This window comes from Miscanthus floridulus, chromosome 12, assembly GCF_019320115.1.
Source record: "Miscanthus floridulus cultivar M001 chromosome 12, ASM1932011v1, whole genome shotgun sequence".
Lineage (NCBI taxonomy): Eukaryota > Viridiplantae > Streptophyta > Magnoliopsida > Poales > Poaceae > Miscanthus > Miscanthus floridulus.
In genome coordinates this window covers 9,404,115-9,430,770 of record NC_089591.1, presented here as the reverse complement: position 1 = coordinate 9,430,770, position 26,656 = coordinate 9,404,115, and the positions used below count along the sequence as shown (strand labels likewise).

At 45.0% G+C, this 26,656-nt stretch overlaps 2 protein-coding genes across 2 annotated transcripts; one reads left to right on the top strand and one right to left on the bottom strand.

Moving 5' to 3' along the window:
* The first annotated feature begins 11,346 nt into the window (after positions 1–11,346).
* On the top strand, positions 11,347–11,973 carry LOC136495237 (auxin-induced protein 10A5-like). Its single transcript, XM_066491214.1, has one exon. It carries the CDS (start codon positions 11,521–11,523, stop codon positions 11,950–11,952), a length of 432 nt encoding a protein of 143 aa, XP_066347311.1. The 5' UTR covers positions 11,347–11,520; the 3' UTR covers positions 11,953–11,973.
* A 1,646-nt stretch (positions 11,974–13,619) lies between these two features.
* LOC136496414 (WD40 repeat-containing protein HOS15) lies at positions 13,620–24,887 on the bottom strand. Its single transcript, XM_066492080.1, has 14 exons — positions 24,729–24,887; positions 23,471–23,616; positions 23,051–23,405; positions 21,112–21,194; positions 20,973–21,019; positions 17,475–17,625; positions 17,187–17,250; positions 16,681–16,839; positions 16,450–16,571; positions 15,882–15,956; positions 15,256–15,309; positions 15,104–15,177; positions 14,346–14,420; positions 13,620–14,258 (listed from the first exon to the last, which is right to left on the bottom strand). Exons 1-14 carry the CDS (start codon positions 24,787–24,789, stop codon positions 14,039–14,041), a joined length of 1,686 nt encoding a protein of 561 aa, XP_066348177.1. The 5' UTR covers positions 24,790–24,887; the 3' UTR covers positions 13,620–14,038.
* Between the last annotated feature and the right edge of the window lie 1,769 nt (positions 24,888–26,656).

The window sequence follows — 26,656 nt, the reverse complement described above, 5'->3', positions numbered from 1 at the left end:
GCACTAAACTTCATATCTTGATTCAACATATGATGATTACTATAAAGACAATTGAATCAAGCCTCCAATGCCAATGGTACCTACAAACAATCATCCACTTTTTGATGGTACCCAAACAAGTTTGGGTCCTCTCAAGTTAGGAGCAACATACTTAGGCAACGCCTTAGTATGAGTAGCGGGATGTTTTGCAATTGCAACCAATGAGGTACCATTGCCATCCTTTCTAAGCATATCATGATCATCAATTGAAATAGGCTTAGAAATTTTACCTAGGGGACATGAATGTGCCATGTGTCCCCTTTCCCGGCATGAGTAGCACTTTCTCTTTGCTTGAGCCTTCTCTTCTTTGCTCATGTGGTGCTTCTCATTGCCTTGCCTCTCATGGATTGCTTGAGCCTTCTTCTCAAGCTTGTTAGGACACTTAGAGGCAAAGTGTCCCGTACTTCCCCACTTGAAGCACTTGATGTGAGCATAGACTTTCTTCTCAACTTCATTCTTGCTCATCATCTTGGCATCTTGAGTTTGCATTGGATGCCTTGCCTTTCCACCCCTTCTTGTTTTCTTCTTCTTGATCATCAAATCATCACCATCATGTTGGTTGATCTTGATTTGCTCTTGGGGTGTCTTCTTTTGCTCAACTTGTGGCTTTGGTTGAGGCTTTACTTGTTGCTTCACCAATTCCTTGGTTGGGCACATCGAGGTAAGATGACCCCAAGTGCCGCACTTGAAGCACTTGACATGCTTAAGCCTCTCTTCTTCTTTTAGCTTCTTGAGCTTCTCGATGTTAGGGCAACCATTTGCAAAGTGTCCCACTTCATGACACCGGAAGCACATGGTATGAGAGAGCTTTCTTTGTTGTAGCTTCTTCATCTTTCTTTCTCTCTTCATTTCGCCCTTTGTCATCTTCTTCTTGAAGCCAAGGCCACACTTATCACCATAGTTTCTTTGAGTCTTCAACATATGCTCAAACATGACTTGAGAGTTGTAGCACCTCTCTAACTTGTTGCTCAATTTCTTCACTTCATTTTTGAGCTCATTGTTCTCCTTCAAAAGGTTAGTCTCACAAGACATAGAAGTAGAACAAGCATCTATATGTGAAGAGCATGTCATATCTAATAAATCATCACAAGAGGTGGATACATGCTTCTTGCCTACATCACAAGGGTTAGCAATAGTATGAGATTTATCATGTGACCCATGTGATGAGCTCTCATTATTTTTAAGTTTCTTTGTAAATATTTTAATGAGAGAAGCTTGTTTTTCTAATAATTCATCATGAGATGCAAGTAGTGTCTCATGATTCAATTTAAGCTCATCAAGTGAAGATTTATATGCATCAAGTAATTTCTTATGATCTTCACAAGAGTTCTTTAGAAATGAGTTCTCACTTTCTAATTTTAATGTTTTAGCTTTCTCATTTTCTAAAGACATGGTCATGCTAGCAAGTCTACTAACAAGCTCATCATATGAATCAACATGATCGACCACATTATCATTTGATACCTTAGTGTCACCTTGTGACATGAAGCAATGTGGTGTAGTGGATGGGCTTGTAGTAGCATCATCATGGCTTGAGCATGAACCATCATTACCATCAAGTGTGCATGGGGTAGCATCATCACTTGCAACACTTGTGGCATCATCATCAACCTTGTCAAGTGAACTTGTAGTGGATTGATCATCATCATCCTCACTTGACAATGAGGTGGAGCAATCTTCCACAATCACCAAATTGTGGTTATGCTCAACACACTCATGCGCCTCCTTCTTGGGCTCATCCTCCTTCTTGAATTTGCCATCATCCCATGTGGAGGAGTCACCGTAAAAGGCTTGGAGTGCTAGCCACATTTCATGAGCACTTTCCAAGTCCCACACACGTCTAAAAATATCATCATGTAAAGCACGTATTAGATAATAAAGAGCACGATGATCAAGTTGTAAGCAATCCTCTTGTGCTTGGGTTAGGTTGTCCTTATCCAAAGCATCACAAGAAAAACCAACAACAATGATCCACCATGCCTTGGGACCCAATTCACGGAAATGATCAAGCATATGACGTTTCCACCGTGCATAGTTTGTGCCATCAAAAATGTGTGTGTCACAAACAACCTCTAGCCCAAAGTTCGCCATCCTCTCAGGTCGGTGAAGACCACAAATGAGAGACCGGGCTCTGATACCACTTGAAGGGTCGAGATGGCGACTAGAGGGGGGTGAATAGTCTTTTGTAAAATTTAATCACGTCGGCTAACCGATACAAGTGCGGAATTAAAACTATCGGTCTAGCTAAGACTATACCCCACTATATGTGTTCACTAGCACCTTGCAAAGATAACAATTATGCAACAAAGGTGCCGGACTAGCTAGAGCTCTCCTAAACAATTCTAGGAGCAAGGTTACACAAACCTATGCCACTAGTACTTTAAGCGACAAGGGAGCTCCTACACATGCTAGTAAGCAAAAGCACAAAGCTAACTAAGCTCACTAGCAATGCTCAATAACAAGGCAACCAATGCCTAATTAGAGAGCGCAAAAACTTAGTTACACAAACTAAGCAATGTGACTAACAAGGTTACTAAAACCAAATTAGCCACGCAAGGGAGCTACTTCTATGCTACACAAGCAAGAAGGTAATTAGCAAGCTACACAAGCTATCTAATTACAAGAGCAACTACACAAGCTTAATATGTATAAAAGTAATTGCAAGCTTGTGTAATGGGGATGCAAACCAACGGGAAGAACAAGGTTGACACGATGATTTTTCTCCCGAGGTTCACGTGTTTGCCAACACGCTAGTCCCCGTTGTGTCGACCGCTCACTTGGTGGTTCGGCGGCTAATTAGCATCACCCGCTAAGCCCGCACGTCGGGCGCCGCAAGAACCTACCCCTTGAGTGAGGGTAGCTCAATGACACGCTTTACTAGAGTTGCTCTTCGCGGCTCCCGCGGGGCGAGCACAATGCCCCTCACAAGCACTTCTCCGGAGCGCCGCACAAGCTTCTTGCGCGCTTCGACGGAGACCACCACCAAGCCGTCTAGGAGGTGGCAACCTCCAAGAGTAACAAGCACCACTGGCTTGCAACTCGATCACCTAGTGCCACTCGATGCAACCTCACGATGCAATCGCACTAGAATCGCTCACTCACACAATCGAATGATCACTATCAAGTATATGTGTGATGGAGGGCTCCCAAGTACTCACAAGCATGGACACTAAGTCCCTTGAGGTGCTCAGCACCAGCCATGGCCGAAGGCCACTTCTATTTATAGCCCCAAGGGCTAAACTAGCCGTTACCCCTTCACTGGGCAACGGTCGGGCCGATCGGACGCTCTGGTCGTGTTGACCGGACGCTGGACCTCAGCGTCCGGTCGCCCACAGACGACCACGTGTCCCGGTTCCAACGGTCACTTGACCTGACCGGACGCAGCAGCACTCAACTGACCGGACGCTGAACCCCCAGCGTCTGGTCGTTTCCAGTAAGCTCCCGAGCATGACCGGACACGTCCGGTCGAACGCGATCGGACGCAGCTAGCGTCCGGTCACTCTCCAGCTACTGCGTCACCGTATGTCAGCCTGACCGGACGCAGCCTTCCAGCGTCCGGTGCATTCAGATCCAGCGTCCGGTCAGTTGACCGACGCTGGCATCTTCGCGACCAACTCGTTTTCACTTCTAACTTCTTCACCCTTGCTCCAAGTGTGCTAACCACAAGAATTTGCATCCGGCACAATAGAAAATAGACATTCCATTTTCCCGAAAGCGCCGAATCCCGCCGAGGTGAATATGTGTGTTAGCATTTTCACAATCATTTCCCAAAGGATGTTAGCCACTCAACTTGTCATGCCACTCGATCCTAGCGACAATGCAAAGTTAGATCACTCGAGTGGCACTAGATGACCGATATGCAAACAAGTTTGCCCCTCTTGATAGTACGGCCATCTATCCTAAACCCGGTCATAAACTTCTCTACACACCTATGACCGGTGAAATGAAATGCCCTAGGTTATACCTTTGCCTTGCGCATTCCATTCCATCTCCTCCAATGTCGATGCAACACATGCACCAACACGATCAACAATGATATGATCCACTTCATATCATCACATGATCATATTGGTTCATCGATCTTGACTCTACTTGCTCTTCACCGTTGCCATCGTCCATCGGCGCCAAGTCTTGCTCAAGCTTCACCGCCACGCGGTCCATCACTCCAAAGCCTTCGACTTGCCCTTCACGCTTGCAACCGGTCCATCAAGCCAAGTCTTGTCTTGATCTTCTCCACCTTGATCACATGACTCAATGTCATGTCTCATGTGCATTTAAGCTCCTTCATCATCACATGTGTGAGCTTTGCAACATCTCCAAGCCATTTTCACCTTCATGGCATATGTTGCTCACACACATGTACCTGTGGACTAATCACCTGTGTATCTCACATAAACACAATTAGTCCACCTAGGTTGTCACTCAATTACCAAAACCAACAAGGACCTTTCAACAGCGTAGAGGAACATTGAAGATTTGCTGGAAAAGAGTGACCGAACGCTGCACCGGACTCTACAGTCCAGCGTCCAATCAGTTCATAGGAGGTGAATAGAAGCTGAAGGAGTGACTGGACTCTGTGTTTGATCGTCCGGTCAGGAAGGGTTCCAGCGTCTGGTTGATCTACAAGGGTTAAGGGCAACTAACCAATCTCTGGCTGCGTCCGGTCATGGACCACCGGACGCGTCCGGTTGCGATTCCAGAGGAATTGGACCTCTCTAGAATCGACCGAACACTGGGTGGTAGCGTTCGGTCGCTACCACCGGAGCGTCTGGTCATTAGATCTCGTGCGGCCTTCAATCTCTTTTCTCCTTTCCTTCTCGGTTGCATCGGGGGACCTATTTAATCACATGAGCCGTACCTATGCTGACCTATTCTGCCTCCGCCAAGTCCCGAGCCCTAGCCACCGTTCAGCACCACCGCCGCAGCTCCTCTGCGCCAGCAGTCGCTGAGCCAAGCAGCCGCCGTCTCCAGTCGCCAGCGCGCCTACCACCGCCAGCCAGTGCGCCCACCACCACCAGCCCGCGCGCACATCGCTGACTGCTCCCGCGCCGCCTGCACCTTGTCTAGAGCCGCCGTCGTGCCCGCTGCTCTCCGTAAGGCCATGCTCTAGCATCCTCTTCGCTTGATCTAGATCGTTTTCAATGCTTTGACCTAAATTGCAACTAGGGCCATCAATTCACCACTCAACCCTAACCCTAGCCGGTTCCGAAGGTTCCCCGTGTGACGTCTCTTCTCTTCTTGGATCGTCGGTTCGTCAGGTAGCAAGCCAGTCGTTTCTATTTCGCATCTAAATTGCTTGCTCTAATAGGGTTTCACATCTATTAGATATATCGTATTTACTCATATATCCATCTATTCTGTCGTGTAGCAAGTCGGCGTTGTTGAGGTGTCAGTGGCAGTTGACAGTCAACTCGGAGCCAAGCTCATGAGTACAGATCGAGGCCAAGCCTCGAAAGTGTTAATGGACAGTTGATCTTGTCAACGGCAGTTTCTCTTGTCAGATCAGATCACTCGCACCAAGAACGTTGGTGGTGGTCCAGGAGATGACAATCAGAGGCCCCCGCCTCGTTAGACTACAGGACCTAAAGGCAAGGCGACGAAGCAGGTTGTATCAAAGAAGCGAAAGTACCCTGATGCAGAGACAGCGAGAGCTACAGCAGTCACTGAGGCTGTAGAGCGTGCCGAGAGAGAAGGTGCCCACAGTGGAGTTGTCATCGTAGATCATCTGGCACTAGACGCGTAGGGTAGACTTGAGTAGATTGAGCATCTTCATGGTAGTCCAGCTAGGACTATCATGATGGCAGGATGACGTCTTCCTATTATGGATCCTTAGCCTCACGGGGAGTCACAGCAGCATCCCCCACCAGTAGAGCCTTAGCCAGCTCAGGAGACATAGGAGGGATAGCAGTCACAGCAGCCTTAGGAGGGTGAGGAGGGCCAGCAGGCCAAGGAGACCGAGCAGGCACCCCAGCCACAGCTATGCCGCTCTAGTTGTACCAGTGTTCTAGTCCCACTGAGGCCAGCTACTCAGCGCAGGGGATCACGTCCACCGCCCAGACCATAGGGTCCACCTCCAGTGACCCACCTTGACATGAGGGCTGCCACGGCCAAGTAGGTTCAGCGGCTTTGCTTTGTGGAGTTTGATGTATGGTTTCCACCCAGGAGGGATGAGAGGGTAGCAGAGGGCTTCTACACGCTGCTCCAGGAGGACTTCTACAATGCATATCTGAATAGTGGAGCAGTCTTCTGATCTCAGAGAGTCTGTAGTATTGAGGCTATTGTGGCAGCAGCCGGAGAGCATATTCGCCCCTACCTTGCATATCTACCGGGGCTGACAGATCTGATTAGCTGGACAGGATTGTATGTACCATCTTGGGTTCGGCAGTTTTATGATTCGCTCTACATTGACCCACAACACAACTTCATACACTTTGCATTTAGAGGCAGAGACTACAGGATGATGAGCTTCAGGGCTAGGGAGATACTGAGGCTATAGGAGCAGCCTATCAGGTTACATGAGGTATGTTATGGACAGTAGGAGCCTCCTAGGCATCCTCATGGTGGTTTGGTGCCCCCTATAGATCTTGTGCGCCATTGCTTCAAGGAGCCCTTTGGTGAGGGGTCGAGGAGGAACCCTAGTGATCTTACTCCTACAGCTCGAGTGCTAGAGGCTATCATTAGGAGGACACTACTTCCTAGGATGGAATACAGAGAGGGCTTGACTCGCCTCCAGCTTTGGCTCCTCAATGCCCTGATGCAGCAGACCGTGTTCGACATTTGGGACCTCCTTCTATCAGAGATGGAGGATACTATAGCTGATGGCTTCAAGGGTCGTAGGCAGCTTCCTTATGCACACTGGATCACATTTCTTATGCTCAAGGCTATGCAAGTTAGGACCCTTGAGATGGTTGCAGAGTACAGAGGTGCCACCACTGAGTTTCTAGCTTATAACATGGCACAGAGGATCAGGCATAGCACACCACAAGCACCCGCTCAGCCTCGCCGTTGTCTAGATGTACTAGAGTCCACAGCTTAGCAAGACGAGATTATCAGAGGCATAGCCGCTACTGAGGAGGAGCAGCTTGAGGCATAGCAAGAGGTGACTGAGTCTAGTGATAGTTCGGATGACGACTACCGGCCTATTCCTCAGATGCCTCCATGCAGACACAATGCAGAGGATGGTAGTTCTAGCTCAGCTCCACCTGCACCGCAGATAGACCCCGCTTTGATTGCTATTCTTGAGCGGATGCAGCAGGATCAGGCATGACAGGCTTAGGAGACCATTGCCAACTTTGCACAGTTTCAGGCTCGTTAGGACGAGTTCCAGCGACAGCAGCATGTCCTCCAACAACAGCAGCAGATGCATCAGCAGTAGTTACTCATGCAGCAGCAGCTTATGGGATTTATGCAGCATGTAGTAACAGCACTTGGGGCCCCACAGCCACAGCTCTCGCCCTAGATTGCTTAGCCTGCCACCACTACGATGACTCCAGCAGTACAGTCTAGTGGGCTTCAGAGTCAGGGACAGCCTCCAGCTCCGTTTGCTTCTCCCACAGTACAGGTGTCCCAGTGGTTATCCTCGCCAGTGGTAGCCCCATGTTTCACACCATATCAGACGGGCTTCACACCGGATCAGTCACCCTCGCTATTTGTGCCTGACACATCAGTCTTCAGGAGTCTTGGAGCATCCTTCAGCGAGTTGACATGCATGCCTACACTGCCACATATGCATACCGCTGGTCCTTCTACAGCAGCTCCTGTCATTGTGACTACTCAGAGGCTCCCTTCTTCTGTCGCATCTTTAGATCCTACGACAGACGTCCTAGCAGCATCACAGGCAGCACCTGCCCCAGCTCAGACCCAGACTGCTTTAGCGATGCTTCTAGCCACAGAGGGTCAGTCAATCCAGAGCTCAGGGTTAGATGATGATGGCGCCCAGTTCTAGCTTGCCCCTCGCACCTCAGCGCCCGGCTCGTCCGCTGCAGCCCCACCGACCGACCCTTAGATTTTAGTGTTTGATGCCAAAGGGGGAGAGGGTTCGAGTATGTAGACTCAGGGGGAGCGACATTTAGGGGGAGCTAGTTATCTATTATTAGCTTATTATCTATTACATTTGGAGTTTCTATGTGTGTGATACATTATGCATCTATGTTTAATATTATATCTATGTGATAGTGATATCTACGTGATTATGATATATGACATGTGTGCCCTCTACTTTGAATTTCTTTATATGTCATATCACTTGTGTTATGCTCATTTGCCTTTGCTTCCGCATTTATACTCCGATGCAAATGAGCTTTATTACTTGTACTCATCCTTATTTCATATCCTTTGAGTACATTATGTTGGCTTGGGTCATATAAGCTTGCCTAACTCTTTTGTTCTTATTGACAAAAGCTTATATAAAATAAGCATGTCAAAAACCTCACTCTTTCACATACTCGAGGTGGTATTATCGTCAATCACCAAAAAGGGGGAGATTGAAAGCATCTAGGCCCCTTGTTGGATTTTGGTGATTAATGATAATATAAGATTACTATGACTAACGTGTGTTTTGCAGAGGTAATTAAGTTAGGTCATGGTAATGTAGATCGATTGGGCAATCGAGGTGGTCATGCCCCTACGATGGAAATCGTTTCGGTTTTCTAAGGATGGATGACAAGGTTAAGAATGACTAGTTCTAAGTGTCGATTGGAGTTGGAGAGACACTTAGAGTAGTTTAGGACTTTGTTTTTCCTTTAGCCGTACTATTAAGGGGGGCATGGACGGGTAGCTTGACCTAGGTGAGTCTAGTGAGTTAGGTGTGGTGCACACTTGTTAAAACTAGCACTAGGTAGCTCCTAGATATGCCTAAGATCCTTTGGAGCAAACTTCATTCACATATGATCGAGAGTTGGAAGTGAATGGAGGGTCAAATGCTAATCGGACGCTGGCTCCGGTGCGACCGGACGCTGGCCGCAGGGTCCGGTCAGTTCATTTGACCAAGGAGATTGTGTTCGGTGCGACCGGACGCTTGAGAGGTCAAATGACCGGACGCTGAGATCCAGCGTCCGGTCGACTCCAGTAAGGTTCCAGAGAAGGAATTCTGTGACCGGACGTGTCCGGTCAGTACTAACCGGACCCTGGGGGTTCAGCGTCCGGTCGAGTACAGTAAGGTTCTAGTGAGGGTTTAATGCGACCGGACGCGTCCAGTCAGTGGTGATCAGACCCTGACAGTGTCCGGTCAACACTTAAACACTGGTGTATGGGTTGAACTGACCAGAGCGTCCGGTCAACATGACCGGAGCGTTCGGTCACCCCGTAGAGGCTCATAACGGTTCGTTTTTCAGGCTGCCTTATAAATAGAAGCTCCACTCGTGTGTGGAGTTACTTTTGCTCATTCCAACAGCTGAGAAAAACGTTTGTGAGTGCCAAGAAGAGCAAGGTCCTAGTGAGGTGATTGAGATTTGAGAATCCAAGAGAGTAGCCTCATTAGTGAATCAAGAGTAACAAAGTGTGCATCCACCGTTCTCATTAGGCTTCACGTGGTCAAGTGAGAGTTCGTGCTTGTTACTCTTGGTGATCACCATCACCTAGACAGCTTGGTGGTGATTGGGAGATTGGTGATCACCCGACGGAGTTTGTGGGTAACCCAACTCAAGTTGTGAGCGGTTTTGGGTGATTCACCGCGACGGAGTGTCGAAGAATCAACCCGTAGAGAGCACTTGATCCTTGCGCAGATCAAGGGGGAGCTACACCCTTGCGCGGGTGCTCCAATGAGGACTAGTGGGGAGTGGCGACTCTCCGATACCTCGGTAAAACATCGCCGCGTTCCTCTCTCTCTCTATTTACTTTGAGCATTTACTTTGAGCAATTCAATACTTGTCTTTACATTCATAGAATTGTCATGCTAGAGTAAGTTTGGAACATAGGTTGCAAGTCCGTTGTGCGTTAGATTAATAGAAACACTTTTCTAGGCATAAGGGGTTAATTGGGCTAACCGTAGGATTTGATTATTGCATGAAAATTTAGAATTAGCCCAATTCACCCCCCCTCTTGGGCATCTTGATCCTTTCAACATGTATGTTGCAAACATATGTTTTTAGTATTTTTAGGTGTTTCATACGTATCTTTCAAGTGTTTTATCTGGATGTTGCATATATTTTCAATGATTTTCAAATGTTTTTTAGGCATTTTCACAAGTGTTTCAGATACTTCTTTCAAATGTTTTATTTGTCTCCACTCAAAAAAAAAGTGTTTTATCTGTCTTTTTTTATGTAGCAACTGTTGCATCGGGATGTTTCAAAAATAAATTAAGTGTTGCACATGGGATGCGTTTGGGAAGCAGCTGACGGCGCAGACGGGGGCAACGTGGGTGATGTCCGAGGCGGCACGGGCCCAGGCTGGTGCATCCCTGTGCGGGCACACCAGGCGCTAGCAACTCCGTTTCGGCTATTTATTTGGTTATTATAAACAAGTCCATGATCTATCGTTAACACGACAATTTGGGATATTTCGTCACGGGTATACTACTATATATTAAATCTCGATCCTAGCTACCGATATAGAGGACGAAGACAAACAACTTGGCAGCATTGCTCTTGAGATCCAAGACAAGCTTTGTGGATGTAATACCATATACGTACTCCCTGTGTCTCTTTTTATCTATCTTCTCACTTCACCAGAAGCCAAACAAATTTAACTTTGATAAAATATATATAAAAAAAATATTAATATTTATGATATATAATTAGTAAATTTATTTAGAGATATAAATGTTACTAATATTTTATATAAATACACTAAAAATTAAAAAAGTTTGACCCGGACGTTTACCCACAAATATAAAGGACAGGGGAGTATAGTTTTAGGTTAATGTAGGCATGTACTTAATAAGTATGAAAAAATAACTCCGTACACCATGATCATGGACGATGACGCAGTTTCGTACCCTCTGTACAGGAAAGGCCATTTTTCCATTCAGACCATTCTGTCCTCTTGCAGCCGCTGGCTGCATCACATGCCGAGTACGATGTCGATAAATTTTATGCCCTAAGGATTTCGTCTCTCTAATCTTCTTTGAGTGTTGTTGCGTGCGTTTTATTAACATGCATTGCATGTTCTAGGTAACATCGATGGATTGATCGGAAAACTAGCCAAGAAACAGTCCAAGCAGAGCCTAGGTGTTGTTATCTTACAGCTATTTGACTCGGTTTCTGAAGAAGAAAAAAAATCAAGTACATTCTAGCTACAGCTGTAGGAGCACATAAAGCCAGCAGCACGCCGCACCAAACAACGGTATAATAAGAGGAACCCCGGCCACCATGCTCACACTCTCATCTCATCCCATCTCTTCTCCCTCCCCTCTTCTTCTCCTGCTACCCAGTCTTTGGCTGGCCGGCGCCGAGAACTCTTCTTCTCTGACCAAGAATCCGGCAGCCTACGTACTAAGGTACGTTCTTACATTGCATCGATCTAGAAGTGTCGTCGTTCGTTGCGATGATGGCCATGAGCTACTTCCGGGCGCCGAGGCGGCTCTACGGGAGGAAGCAGCAGCAGCAGCGGGAGAGCGCAGCCCTGCTGGTGGACGATGACCAAGGCGAGGCGGCGGCAGCGGCGGGCGCGGTGCCCAAGGGCTACTTCGCCGTGTACGTGGGCGCAGAGTCCCGGCGGTTCGTGGTGCCCACGAGCTACCTCAGCCAGCCGCCGTTCCGGGAGCTCATGGAGCGCGCCGCGGAGGAGTTCGGCTTCGGCCAGGCCGGCGGTCTCCGCATCCCCTGCCGCGAAGAGGACTTCCAGGCCACCGTCGCCGCTCTCGAGCAGTCCAGGCGTCACGGCGGCGGCAGGGCGCGAGGGTCGGCGGCCGGCCGACGCGATGGGCGCGTGCCAGCTGCTAGCGTAGGAGCTCATCATCTTGCCATAGAGAGATGAGATCGTTCTTCAGACTGCAGAAGATGCAGGCATATGGAAGACAAACTATTATTTGGTTCTTTGATATATAATAGCAAAGTTGATGGATCAATACGAGCTGTGTTAGACATAGACTTAGGCCTTGTTTGGATGCACATGTATTCATCTTAATTCATATGTATTGAAGTGGAATTAAACTAAATTTCATTACATTCCATTCCACTCCAACACATATGGACTGAAGTGAATACACATGCATCCAAACAAAGCTTTAACGAGATGAGTAGTGGTGGGTGTTCACTACAAATTCTTTGTAAACTGGCAAGAAGATGAAGAAGGAAGATTTGATCAGAATGTCTCATCCATAAATAAATTCCCAGCCTCATGATGGGGAGTAATTAGTTGCTTCTGTTTCATCCATGGATCCTGAGATGTCAGATGTTTAGTCCTAGTTGTGCTGAGGTTGCTTTCAGAACCTCAAGATTTAAGAATTCCTAGGTGGATGCACTTCATTCCACTCTGAAATTGTCCCAGTGATGCATGAGAAACATTGGTTATATAACTATTCCGTTGCAATTCTTGGAACACAAATGCATGCATTGTCAAAGGTCACTTCTTAGTAGTTCTTACAAAGAGGATCTTGTACAGATGCTACCAGGAAACAAGCATGGCACTGATGACTGAAGCTTCAAGATTGTGTATCTGTCAGAATACATGCATGTGCTCTAGCCATGTGCAATTGTACGTCGACCTCGTGGAGTTCTATAAAACAATGGAATTCTTAAGAGGTGTTAAGCTAGAGAAGAATAGGCTGTTGTTTCATCCAAAGCGCAGAAAACTCCATGTAGATTATTTTATTAAGAACTAAGAAGGTGACATCTTAGTCCGTGTTTTCCTAAACGCTAAACAGTAAATGGTCGGTCACCTACCGTTTAGCCATTATTCGGGCAAAACGTCCTATTAAACGGGCTAAACGGCCAATTAAACGGGATAAACAGGTGATTAAACGGAAACGGTGCACCACCGTGTAGCATTTACACGGTGTTTAAATAGGCTAAACAATCGTTTAGGTAAACAGTAATCTTAGTACAACACCACCATGACAGCCAAACTATTATATATGACAGAAATAAACAGCCAAACTATTATATATGACAGAAATAAGACGAGCTATCTCCCAGAACCCGTTGCTGCGTTGGCCGTGGCTTTCTAATCAAATTCAAGGTTAAAGCGGCGATGGCTTGCCTTCAATTCTTTGAGTACTTCATTGCAACTTTGCAACTTGATTATGTGTTCTCAAGGAACCTTGCCAGTGCGACAAAATACGAAGTTTTTTTTTATAATGACACTCAAAAAAGTGTCTCACGTCTTATATATCTTAAGAAAAATAAATGCCAGTATAAAAGACGAACGACGCAAAACAACCTCTAACAAATAAGATTACATCAAAGACCAAAGCAGCCGTCTTGTTCCTTCGAACGTTCACAGCCTGAGATCACACTAAAAAGACAGCAAAGGGACATCTACAAACACAATCGCCAAATAAAGCTTCAAAACCACAAAAGCCACTCGCCAAGTTTTATGTTGGTATGATGTGCGTCTAAAGATTTGAGCCACATGTCATAGTTCGATGTGGCCCCAAATCTCAGAATACATACATAAAACCTTCAGCTCACATCGAACGCTACTTGCCATGACGGTGAACTCAACTTACTATAACAGTTCAATATACAAGACATTGACGCGCGGATATATGCAAACTACAAACTAGTACATCTCAAATTAATTCATCAATTGAACTGCCACGCTGCACGCAGTCGCCAGCAGCATGATTAGGCTAGTGACGGCATTGCATTCAGAAATCAGGAGGATGAGCATTTTACCACCACAACATTTCCATGCTACTAAATCCTGTCAAGACATTTGAACTACTACATTGCTACTCTAAGGTAAGTATGACCAAGGAAAAAACTGTACATGGATAAAAGTTAAAGCCACCTAAGATCTACATTTTGCTAACAATTCCGCCCTCCACATGTTTCCATCGGAAGGACTTATGATCCAGCCTTGTTTTAGGTCTGACATGCACTACCCTACTCTGGTTGGACTACATCCGGAAATCCATCACGCAGACAGTGTTGTTAGAGAAACAGGCAGCAATCTTGCTGCCTTCTTTGTTCCAGCACACTTCGAATATGCCCCCACTACCTCTGTAGGTCTTCAGGATCCTGCCTTCTTTCACAGACCAGATGTGTAGGCACTGATCCAGGGACCCACTCGCTAAGTATTCGCCGTCAGGGCTAAATGCAACAGAATACACTGGTTGCCTGCAGACACACATAAACTCCGTTAACATCATAAGCAAGCACAATAAAGTATCAGAATATTTTGCTTTTCATTCATGGTATCAATACCTATGACCAGACAAGCTGTACAGAAGGTGTCCTTGCTCAACTTCCCAAAGCTTGATAGTTGAATCAAAAGATGCGCTGCAAGCGAAACAGAATAGTCAATCAATGCTGTGATGCAGTTCTGGTCCTACGAGGAAAGAAACCTACTCCAGACAGCTGTACAATCCTAGTTACATCTATAACAATGATCTTATCTCTGTACGTGAACAATCAGCAGCAATATGAGATAATAATCCAAATGCTAAACTGGCTGGAACTAGGTATAGTGCCAAATTCTCCAAACCAAATGCGGCAAATTTTGTTACTGTTGACCCTTTTCTGTTCTTCCATGATGATTTCTTTTTTCTTGGAAGGGATGATGCTATGTATGCCACGCATAAGAAGTATGACACTTGATTGTAGCGAATAATGAGAATGACTAATAACCAACTACGCAAGGAAAACTAATTCCCAATAACACTACTAATCATGATACCCATGGAATACTAGATCTCAAAGAACCACAGTTGTGAGTCCAGTATGGATAACGAAAGTATACCTTACAAACTTGAAGGGAATTATTTAGAACGACAATTTGTAGTGTATAACATCTACCCAATTTCAAATCATGTAGCCAACCTTGGATGTAGCTACAGATGTGCTGTCAATTCTCAACCATGAGCTATCCAAATAGGAACGCAGGGAGTCTAAATGCTAAGCATTGACATAAACTAACAAATAAAATAGTATATAAGAATTTTATATTTGCTCAAACAGTTTACCTAGCCAACAGCAATTGCTGATTAGGATTGTTTGTTCCTGGGCCTGTTGGGCTCCACCGAATAGTGTATATTTCCTGCAAAATACAGTTAGACCATATTGTAGACAGTTACATAAGTTCAAGAGATCATAAAAGAAGGCAGGTTTGACAGACCTTGGTATGCTCTTTGAAATCAAATACACATTTGTCTTGTTTCATACTCCATATCTGCAAAGGGATGGTAAAAGAGGAGGGGGATAGCTTTATTATGGAAGGTAGTAGTAGTAAAAGCACGCCCACAAAGGCAGCAGTTGTTAACCCTAGGGAAATAAATCCAATTCACACACCATTCAATGATTACCAAGTCTAAATAAGTAAGAAAACAATCCGTTCTATCCTTCATCAACTATCGGGAAAATGCTTGCTTTTTACCCTAGCATTCAAGGCCACATCACTGGCTTTGATGGTTCATCGAAAACATACAAAATAAGAAATGTGATATGGACAGTAACATTGTGGCAACAACTGATCAAACCAGTTAGCCATCAAAAGTCCATGGAATTTGGAGGGTGGGGTTGGTGATGGTATGTGCATAGGCCATAGGAGGTATCTGGTTTACACTCACTTATAGAAAGGCTATATGTACTCAATTGCACATCTAACAGATACAGCACATGATATACAGATAAACAATACTGAAACAACAACATATATTGTACCATTTAGCACAATAGTGAACAAGGGAGACTACCATCCGTAAAAGTAAATGGACAACTTCATTTTAGAAAGAAATATGGCACCTTTGCTGTCCAATCATCAGAACATGAAGCCAAAAAAGAACCAGTCGGATCCCACTTGATAGCATTAACTTCACTCTGGAAAACATACATAATTGCCATAATGAGGTCACACTGGATGCTACTTTTCCAAAATTAGTAATACAAAATGACAAGACTTGTATATTTGTATATGTGACTACATTTGTATGCAAAATTACTTATCAATAATCATAACCGTTCAATAAAAGAAACAAGACCAACCTAGGAGGAACTAGGCAGTTTTTCAATAAGAAATTAAGAAGAAATAGGCACCCGAATTCGAGTTGATGACTCGAACCTTGGGTTGTTGGGTGCATGACCACACTTCCCACCAACCAGCCAAACTAGGCACACTTCCTTATAACCGTTTAATATACCAGGATGTATCAACAAACTGTTTGCATGATTTTTTTGGGGGGATAATAAAATAAATGTTCAGCCTTCTATTTCTATTTTTGAGTTGTATAGATAATCCAGAAAAGAAAAATGCACACAAAAACATGCAGTTTGTTGCATGCATTTTAAGAATCTAATCACTGAGAAGGCTGACCTGATGACCACTGAATGCTTTAACTGGACGCTGTTCCCCAATCTTGCAAACATAGATCATGTTATCGGTTGAACATGTTGCAAAAGAGTTATTATTTCTCCAATCAACATCTAGTGTTGGAGCTACATAGAAGCAGATGGGAGTTAGGTTTGGTTACCACAGATACATCTAGTGCAATACAGAATGAATTATCAGGTTAAAACAAACACAATTCTGGAATGCCAATTGTACCTGAATGAAATTCAAACTGCTGCTTGCATTCCCATGTCTTTGTATCCCAAACAATAGCAGTTTTATCAACACTTCCACTTAGGAGAAAATCTCCTTTCTTATTCCATTTCAATGAAAATATGGGCCCCTTGTGTTTGAACAGTGTCTGCTTAAGGTCTCCTGAAAATTTCATTTCATCACACGAAAGAATGAGATAACAGGGGGTAAATAAAACATCTAGGCTGTATGACCTATATATGATTTCTTCAAATGTTATAAGAACTAAGAATACAATGAGTTTATGCCAGATTAAATTTTAACACATACATGAATAAGAATAACAAGCAGCCTATCACCAGATCATTTTTTTAGAGACATTTAAGGCACAACGAAGAATGTGCACCATTAGTCAAATACAAGAATCCTACAGTTACAATGGGCCCACATTGTCAATCAAACAAACTTTAAAATCGGAATGAAGAGCTAAAGCGAACTACGTATGGATACAGAAACAGTTGTTCACTCACCATCTCTACTCCATATTCTTGCATGTCCATCATAGGAGCCTGTAGCCAGTAGTGTACCTTCACCCTGCAAGGGATGGCAGAAAAGCAAATACAATGATGAGTATGAAATAATTAAGGAATGTAGATGCAAACATAGAATTTTTGCATGAGACACAACAGGTAGACTAATAGAACAGGTGGCTATAAATAGCATTCTATGATATGTTCCCATTGGTCTTCACCCCAGAAACATGAAATGTAAGAAAAACATCGGATATAAACAAAATTTCACAGCAGGAAGAAACTCACATTCCAGTCAAGTGTGGTGACATCTTTGCTCTTTTCATTGGTCCGACCTTTAAAATGTTTCAAAACATGAACACCGGGAGGAGATGATTGCATGTTGGAACCACATGGACCATCTGGAATTGTCCAGATTCTAGCGGTTGAGTCTCCTGACCTAGCAAGTTTGAAATATAGTATTATATCAGTCAACAAAGAGTTGAGATAAACATAGGCAACTTTCATGGTAAATATGAGGGTTGCAAACACATAATTTGCAATAAATAAAAGATTGGGTGGAATATGGGGACTAAATAAAGTATGTGGACATGCAGAGTTTTGTGAAAGCCAGATTAGTGTGGATAGTTAACTTCATTAATTTTCATATCTCCTGTAATGCACCAGATTGGCACCACGTCATATTCTCCCGCTCCCAATTCCCCTCCCATCTAGAAACCATGGAAAAAAGAAAGAAGAAATGGCAAGAAACAAAAAAAAAAACAAAGGAACAGCATGCAACCATGCAGTCACAATTTTTCTCCCTTCAGTTACCATCCTACATTCGTAACCCATGTTACTCCTCTCGTCCACTCACCAGCCCTGGATCTGACCCACACTAGCAAGGATAAACCCACCGGAGCAGCCGAAGACAATGAGAAGGCTGGCAGGCGATGGATGAGTATCGGCAGTAGCACCGGGTGACGGTGAGTGCATATGCAGTGGTGACAATGGAGAGCTCAGTGCCTCATCAGAGCAGGAGCAATGGGCAAGCCAACCTATGAAAGGCAAGATCCCATCTCCAACTGATCGAGAAAAGTATGCCCACTGATCGAAAACGGTGGTGGCCGCTGGCCACCAATCTGCAGCTTTTAGCCTTTTGGCAAGGGTGATAGTCCTCACTGCAACCACTGTCTAAACCTCTGGCTGAGTGTCCGAGAACATATGTGCCCAACTGCGAAGCTAGCAGCCAACCCTCTAGACAATGGCAACAAGCTCCAATGCTTCTTCAATGTGCTCCTAAATGTCTCCAGCCTCCACCATGGACAGATATGTGAACCTGCCATAGCGTTGCCTCAACCCTCTTCAGTCGAGGTACAAATGGATTCATCTTGCACAATTACCAAATTTGAGAAAAGTCAGATAATCACATTTTTCCTATTCTTCTGACAGCAAGGAGCACTGTGCTCCTAAATGTCTCCACTGTCCAGCCTCACTATGGTCAGATATGTGAACCTGCCATAGCGTTGCCTCGCCCCTCTCCAATTGAGGTAGAAATGGATTCATATTCTATAATTACCAAATTTGAGAAAAGTCAGATAATCACATTTTTCCTATTCTTCTGACAAGGAGCATTGCCTCAATTAAATGAATGATGCTGGCTGGATCTTTTCAATTTTGACAAGTTAGTTAAATGTTATGTGATCTACAGTTTGTCAATTTAGAAATTAGAAGCATCAATGTATGTTAATAAGTCAAAAGGAAGTGTCAGTCTAAAAAATTAAAACCCTGCAGACCCCTAAATAGTGTGGTTCTGGAATGCTACATTTCCTGTTTCAAGGTTGCAGAGGAATATATTAGTGACATATCTAGCCCAGATGTATTATAATTTATTCTAGCGGACCATCCATGCGAGCATCGCTTTTGGTTTTCAACTTTGGGTGAACCTTGTTCTGAAGGGGAACTTTTGTCACATGCACTCTTTTGTACACTTTAATTATTATTAAGCACCTCTCAGTGCAAGCTTCCTTTATGTACTCACATACAAACACATGTAAAGAGGTCACAAAACTATGTGTATATGATGAAAAATTATTTATACAAAATACTCCTATAAATATTATGTTTACTACAGATTAAGTTTACATTGCAATGCACGGTAATGTCCACGAACCTGTTAGAGGCGTATGTCATGGGTCTGCCTAGTGGCTAACGGGCACGCCTCAATTAGAGGCGAATCTTTTCAACTTGCCTTAGTTAGCTGATTGGGTTAGTTTGGAAAGTTGGAGGAATAATAGGAAAGAAGAGAGGAATTATAGGGAGTGGTTAGCCAGAAGGCTATTTATCTGTAACCCGTATGGGGATTACAGGAGAGCAGGAACCCAGGCCGGCCCCCTCTCTCCCTTTTAACCCTAGCCGCTGCCATAACATCCGGTACCGGAGATGCCAAGTTCCAATAAGGGCGACAAGCAGCAAAAGACACCACCGATGCCCGCGCCGGCTCCCATTGCCAGGGCGATGGCCAACCTTGCCCAGCAGGAATCTCGACCATCGGCAACCACCACCACCATCCCGCCTGTGTTCCCCTGCGGCTTGCCGAGCTATGGGACGACAGTCATCTCCATGCCAGATTCGAAGATGAAGGAGATTGCGCAGGAGCAGCTGAGTATGAAGAGTGCCAGCCACATGTCAGTGGCAGTGCGGCAGCTGGCTGATGCGCACGGCCTCCTAGCACGTCGGCAGGTGCGGGAGATGCACAACCTTCAGCTGATTAAGCCCCGCACCCTTTCGCAGCTCCTCCAAGTTGCGCATCGCCGCACGGAGGACCTCGACCTCGTCCGCCGTGTTAGGGATCTTGGGCATATGGTCATTGCTGCCCCCCCACACCCCCCCTAAACTCAGAGTCTAGCGGCGGCGGTTGGGGAGGCACACCCCTCCTTCTCCATCGGAATCTCTCCTCTCTGTGCGGCGTGGACCAGCAGCCATCTGGCGGGCAGAAAGCATGGGGTCACTGGCAGGCGCGCACGACGTAGTGTCGCCGCATTCCGTCATCAACCACCGCGGGGGCGCCTCTGCTGGTTGCAGTTGCGGCATGGCCACCTTGCTGCCTTCTCGGTGATGCACATGCCAACGGCGCAGACAGGCGGAGCTCCATTTTCCTCAGCAAGATGGGTGGCTGCAGTTGCTGTGCCTAGCTCATCTGTTCGGATGGGGCTAGGTCTGGGCTAGTGGCTCGGACTGGATGTGGTGGCCAAGCTGCGTGAGTTGCTGTGCTTTTGTTTCTTCAAGACGTCAGCCCATATGCAGACTGCTCCATGGGATCCAGTTATTGCGTATGCAGTTATTGCGTTCGAACAGTGTCCACCTTCCATTGAGGAGGCCACCAAAATAAAGAGTCCAAATTAGTGTTAGAGGCATATGTCATGGGTCTACCTAGTGGCTAACAGCCACGCCTCAATTAGAGGCAAATCTGTTCAGCCTTGCCTTAGTTAGCTGATTGGGTTAGTTTGGAAGGTTGGAGGAATAGTAGGAAAGAAGAGAGGAATAATAGGGAGTTGTTAGCTAGGGAGGCTATTTATCTGTAACCCGCTCGGCCGTGGACAAGGCCCCCAGCCGGCCCCCTCTCTCCCTCTCAACCCTAGCCCCGCCATAACAGAACCCGAGATGCATCAAAGATCTGACCACTGATCACATTTTTGGCAATGATGGCATGCAACTGTTTAGTGTGCCAAAGTATATGGCTACAGAAGCACAAAAAAAATCATAAATACAAATATATATGCAATATAGAAAATAATAAGGACGCACCCTGAAGCTAGAAGAGAACCAGTTGGACTCCATGCACAAGCGAAAACCTGAATACAAAGAAAGAAATAGTAAGAGAATATAACAGATTTCACTAGTTTTAAGAGGGAAAAATAGTTGCATCCTATAGGACCCTGCTAACCTCTGAACTGTGTCCTTCCAAAACAGTAACATCAGTGTTAGATATCTCCTGAGCAGTTGTACTTACATCCATTGGAGTGGGACCTGTGGTATTTACGATTAGTAAAACTTGGCATGGTGAAGGTAAAGTAATACACACGAAACCAAGTCTTGACACCAATACTTCCATGAGAAACTGTAACTCCTTGAATCACATTTCTCTTCTTTAGTTAATTATTCGTACTGAGGTAGTATTTGGTTCAAAAGGGTATTGATAACGAAAAGCACCTGGATGGAGCTAATCAAGATAACAAGGGCTATGTTTGGTTGGGAGCAAATGTAACGGAAACAGTTGAAACTCTGCCCTTTCTCCTCTGGCAGATTTCTACTTCTCACATTGGACCATCAGCCACAAGCAACCAGAGAAGTTATACACACAAAATCAAGTCCCAAAACCAACACTTCCATAAGAAACTGTAACTCCTAGAATCACATTATTTTCTTTAGTAATGGTTACCATGAAAAGCGACTCTAATGGAAACAAATCAAGACAATACTGTCTTTGTTCAGTTGGGAGCAAATGTACTGGGATCAGCTGAAAGTCTGCCCCTTATTCTTTGGCAGCTTGCTACTTCTCCCATTGGAGTAATGTTTTCAAATATCTAATCGACCCTAGTCGTCATGGCACCGATCAGCCCGACTAATCGCGACTAATCGCGACTTATTGTAGTGCATAATGTAATGGGATCGGCTGAAACTCTGCCCCTTGTTCTTTGGCAGCTTGCGACTTCTCCCATTGGAGTAATATTTTCAAACATCTAAACGACCCTAGTCGCCATGGCACCGATCAGCCTGACTAATCGCAACTAATCATAGCGCATAACTGATCGCCATGGCACTGATAAGCCTGACTAATCATGACTAATCGCGATTAGTCGGATAACTTGCATTGGACATCAGCTGTAACCAGACAACTCGGTGACAATCGAGAACAACAAGGACAGTGGGACCAGAACCAAATCAAGTGGGCTTGGAGGGTGCTGACGATGAGATGCCACAGCCAAATCATACCATAATTCGTTGACACCTAGGCAACGGAGAGACACGTGCATGGATGAGATGCCACAGCCAAATCATACCATAATTCGTTGACACCTAGGCAACGGAGAGACACGTGCATGGCAGCAGAGGTCGATTCATGTGGCAGCAAGGTGCCGCCAGCCATTGGTGGCAGGATATGAAGCGAAGGATTGGACAATCATGAGAAGGAAGCGGCGGCACCATGATTTTGGAAGGGGATCGACAAGTTGTATATTTTTCTGATGCAGGATATTTTGGCTGGTAATGGATCTCTATTGGGCTGTTATCAGACACCACGCAGTTTAGAGTCTGCCCAAACCAGGCAAAAACAAATGTGATCATGTCACCTTCTTATCTGATCATGGAGTAGAACAAATGAACAAAACAGCTCCTGAATTCCCATGAAATCGAAACACAGTATCAAAAATCAGCTCCATGCCCAAGTTTTTCTTAAGAGATAAAAAAATATATTGCGTGATTGAGAGGATTAAGTGCCTGCTTGGTTTGTTAACAGAATTTGCCATGCCAAAAGTTTTGGAAAGCAAAAGTTGAGAAAAAATGTTTGCCAAAGATTTGGCAAGCCAAATGTGAGATGTATAGTTCCAATTTTGTGTACTTTTCAAGCACTAGCGCAGGACAATAAAAGGCATATGCTTAATAAGCACAAGTCCACATACTACATTACATAGTCCACATTAACTGGAAACTTGTTCGCACTGCAATGTAAACAGTACTCGACACATTTAGAAAACATCAAACATTGGCACATTGCTAAGTTAAGAAAACATGCAAGCATGTCAAAAGTGTACTCACAATTTGCTAAAAGTTGTGTAATAGAACATGATATAAGACGAGTAATATAGCAGGTAGTAATTAATCACCTCCACCAGCAAGAGAATCATCCTCGTGCTTAACCTTATCAATACGCTCTGCATGCTGCCTTTCTCTTTCTTTCTCTTTCTCCTTCTCTTTATCATGGTCCCTATCTTTTTCAGATTTGTCCTTCTCCCTGACTTGCTCTTTTTCTTTGTCATGGCGTTCCCTCTCCCGTTCGCCACCAGGACGTCGTTCATGCTCCTCATTACGTTCTTTCTCTTTTCCCTTATCCTTCTCACGTTCAGTTTGAGATCTCTCCATTTTCCTCTTTTTCACAATCTGTTGCAACTCTTCAACATCTTTTGTGATGATTTCAAGTGGCTCCAAAAGCGCAAAATCCCTCTCAACTTCGTCATCATTCTGAAATAAGAAAGGTGGATGGTGTCGCATCAATTGGCAGTAGTAATAAATACTGCAAGGCTTACCTCATCGTTATTTGCTTCCAGTTCTATGTACTGGAGGCCTTTCTGAACAATAGTGATAAGAGCACCAGGTGGGACTGCATTGCCATCAATGCCACCCTTATGGATCCCAGCTTCATAACCTAGAGTAAATGCAGCATGAATAAAACCTGAAAAGAATGGTTGGAAGAGAAACTATTAGCAATGCTTAAGACATGTTGGTGTGCAGCGCTCTTGTCTATGGATGTTGTCACTTGCAAATAATTTTTAGACGAAGGGAGTAGCAGGTAATGAGAACACACTATCATTCACCAAGAACCAAAAGCACTAAAGGACATGAAACAACATCCTTGTTCTTGTTGAGGCAAGAAAGGCTTTTAGGCACATACAGAACAGAGACAATAGTGATGAATCCTCTAGAACTAAGTTCCATCATACAGTCTATATCTAGTTTCTGCATTTCAGGTAATGGTAGCAAAATGGCAACAGAGGCCAGAAGAGAACAAAACTGACTTTGTTTTCCAGAATTTACCCATACAATTGATTCCAAAAAAGCTAAGAAAAAATCATCTTTCAAATCACAATCAGCAAATTCCCCAACCCTGTCCCTACCATCATGCTACCCTAAAAGGCATCTGACCTAATTACCATTCTTGCTTGTCAGATTCCCCTTCTCCTACGAAAAACATGAGTTTGCTACAGTTAATGGGAGGGTCAATGTCCTGCAGCATCAAATTCCGAAAAAGCTATAACTTACCAGCAAAACATGTGATTTTTTCATGGCCCATGGAACCAAACCATGCGGGAACGAACAGATAGAGGTAACAATATTCCTGTTTTCTTAGTTCAGGCGCCAAAGACTGTTCACAACTAATAGAACAGTTCCACCAAAGTTAGGGGTTGTATCTAATTTCTTCATTTCAGAACAACAAGGGGAAAATGGCCAGTGAGGTCGTTGAACTAGCACCGAATTTTCCTTAAATATACCACACGAATCACTCCCAAGAACCATCAGAAATCGCATTTTCCATCCAAATATGCATAACACCAAACCCGCCCCCAATCTACAAGTCTCCTTAAACGGCATCTGATCCTAGCAGCATTTCGCCGTACGGAACCCTTATTCCCTAGAGCAGCGCACGAATCCGCCACAATCCAACTGGGGCAACTAGCCGCCCCGCAGCAGCAAAGCTCCTAAACCCTAATCGGTTCAAAAAAATGAGGAAAGTTCTCTGGGCAAAAGATGCGGGGCGGAAGAAAGGGGCTGGAATGACGCACGTACCTGACTCCTGGAGGTAGCGGAAGACGAGGAAGTTGAGCTCCGTCGATGTGAGCACCCCCATAGCAGGCGGCGCGGGGAAGGGCGCCGTCGGAGCGGCGGAGGAGACGGGGAGGGACGGAGCGGCGAGGGCTAGAACGAGGGCCAGGCACGATGGACACGCCCAGGACTGCGCGGAACTTAAGATCGGACGGTGCAGAGGCACGTGCCACAGAAGGACGGCTAGATCAGCACCACGCAGAGGATCTAATGATCAGGGATAACCTGTTCATAGACAACACTCACAATGTAGCTGTTTGGTATCTTTCTATTAATTAAATATCTATATCTATATATATCTATATTTATATCTATTTATATTTATATTTATCTATATCTATATTTATTTATATTTATATTATGCTACAACTAAAAAGTAGGGCAATCGATTGCCCTCTGACGTCGCTTCGCTCACCCTGCTAGGGTGCCCTCCGGTTATGTTCACCTTGCGCCCAGCAGTATCCCCCTCCAGCAACAACGCATACAAATTCCGCCAATTACAGCGCCTCTCCCTTAGCCTCTCTCCTCAAATCACGGCATCCTGATCTCCCGTCGTCCCCTTCATCCACATCTCTCCACCACCACCCCTACCCGCCTACCCCAACTACGGCAATCATCGCATTCTTCCTCGCAAACGCCATCAACTTGACCTCATCCGGCGGCGGCGATGAATGTCGTCTTCTTCCTCGCAGATGCCATCAATAGGACCCCATCCAGCGGCGGCGGCGAATGGGCCACTACGCTCCTATCAGCGGCACACACTGGCCTCTCTGCCCACCCGCTCTCCAGGGTGACGACATGCCATTTCAAGGGCATCCTCATGCTCCTCTCCATAGGCTGCCTGAGGCAAGCGACGGTGGTGGTGACTCCTCCCTCCCCTTGTTGTCTACCTGTGGGGTGCCCTCGTTGTCTACCTGTGGGGCTCCTCAATTTGATGGCTCGACACCTTGATTCGGCGGCTCGGTGCCCCGATCCGATGGATAGGCGCCCCATTGAAAGATCTATATTTGATTTTGGTAATTGAGACAACTAGTCGACTAGCCTCTTTGCTAACTGCGTGTTTAGGCAAGGTTAGGTCCACACCAAGATTGCAGCAAGATGACACTCATGAAAGAGACGAGGAACAAAGAGAAACAAAATCCAAGATAAGACTGCAAAGGTATAAATAGGATTTTGTTTTGCCAGTCAAAACGCAATAGAGTGTGTGATCGGGTTTAGGATAGGTAGTCGTACTATTAAGAGGAGATCTGTAAAGTTGAAACGGTTATGTAAGTGCCATTAGGTTTGAAAATACATTCATATGCATTAGACCTAGTGAGATCATGTGAAAACCCTTTGAAAAATATTTATGAAAACACTAACTCAGACACATGGTAGAACATTCGTAGAGCTGGCGCATTTCTAAAAGGGGATCAAAATCGAGCTCGAAGTGCATCTAGTGCTGATGGTCACCATCGGACTAAGCAGCACGTGGTAGCACGACTGAGTGTTAACCTACCTAGTCGGATACCTATTCGATCGTGAGTCAGGATATAATCTTTAGGTATAGGGGACAGCTATTGTTTTGTGTACAGTTACTAGACAAAAAAATATCTCTTGTAGAATATATAATAATAAAAAAGAATACGAAATCAAATGACGTGACATGCCAGAGGACACCGACTTGACTAAAATGAAATTCGGGGAGCTGCCAATTTTGAAAGGTTCGGCCTTCGGTCCAACGTTGCCAAGTAAGTGCGGCGGAGGAGATGCTTTTGAATTATATTATATTATATTAGATAATAGTCAACACGTTACCAGCACTCTGAATTATACAAATATCCAGAAACTAATTTTTATTTAAATTGTATCCATGCTATGAATAGCTCCATATCTCAAACATTCGGCAAAAC

Excerpts from the sequence above, each read along its gene's own strand:
- LOC136495237 (XM_066491214.1), top strand. The coding sequence starts at position 11,521 with ATGATGGCCATGAGCTACTTCCGGGCGCCGAGGCGGCTCTACGGGAGG.
- LOC136496414 (XM_066492080.1), bottom strand. The coding sequence starts at position 24,789 with ATGGGGGTGCTCACATCGACGGAGCTCAACTTCCTCGTCTTCCGCTAC. Across the intron at positions 23,406-23,470 it reads TGGAAGCAAATAACGATGAG|AATGATGACGAAGTTGAGAG; the intron begins GTAAGCCTTGCA and ends TTCTTATTTCAG. Across the intron at positions 15,178-15,255 it reads ATTTCAAAGAGCATACCAAG|GAAATATACACTATTCGGTG; the intron begins GTCTGTCAAACC and ends TGTATTTTGCAG.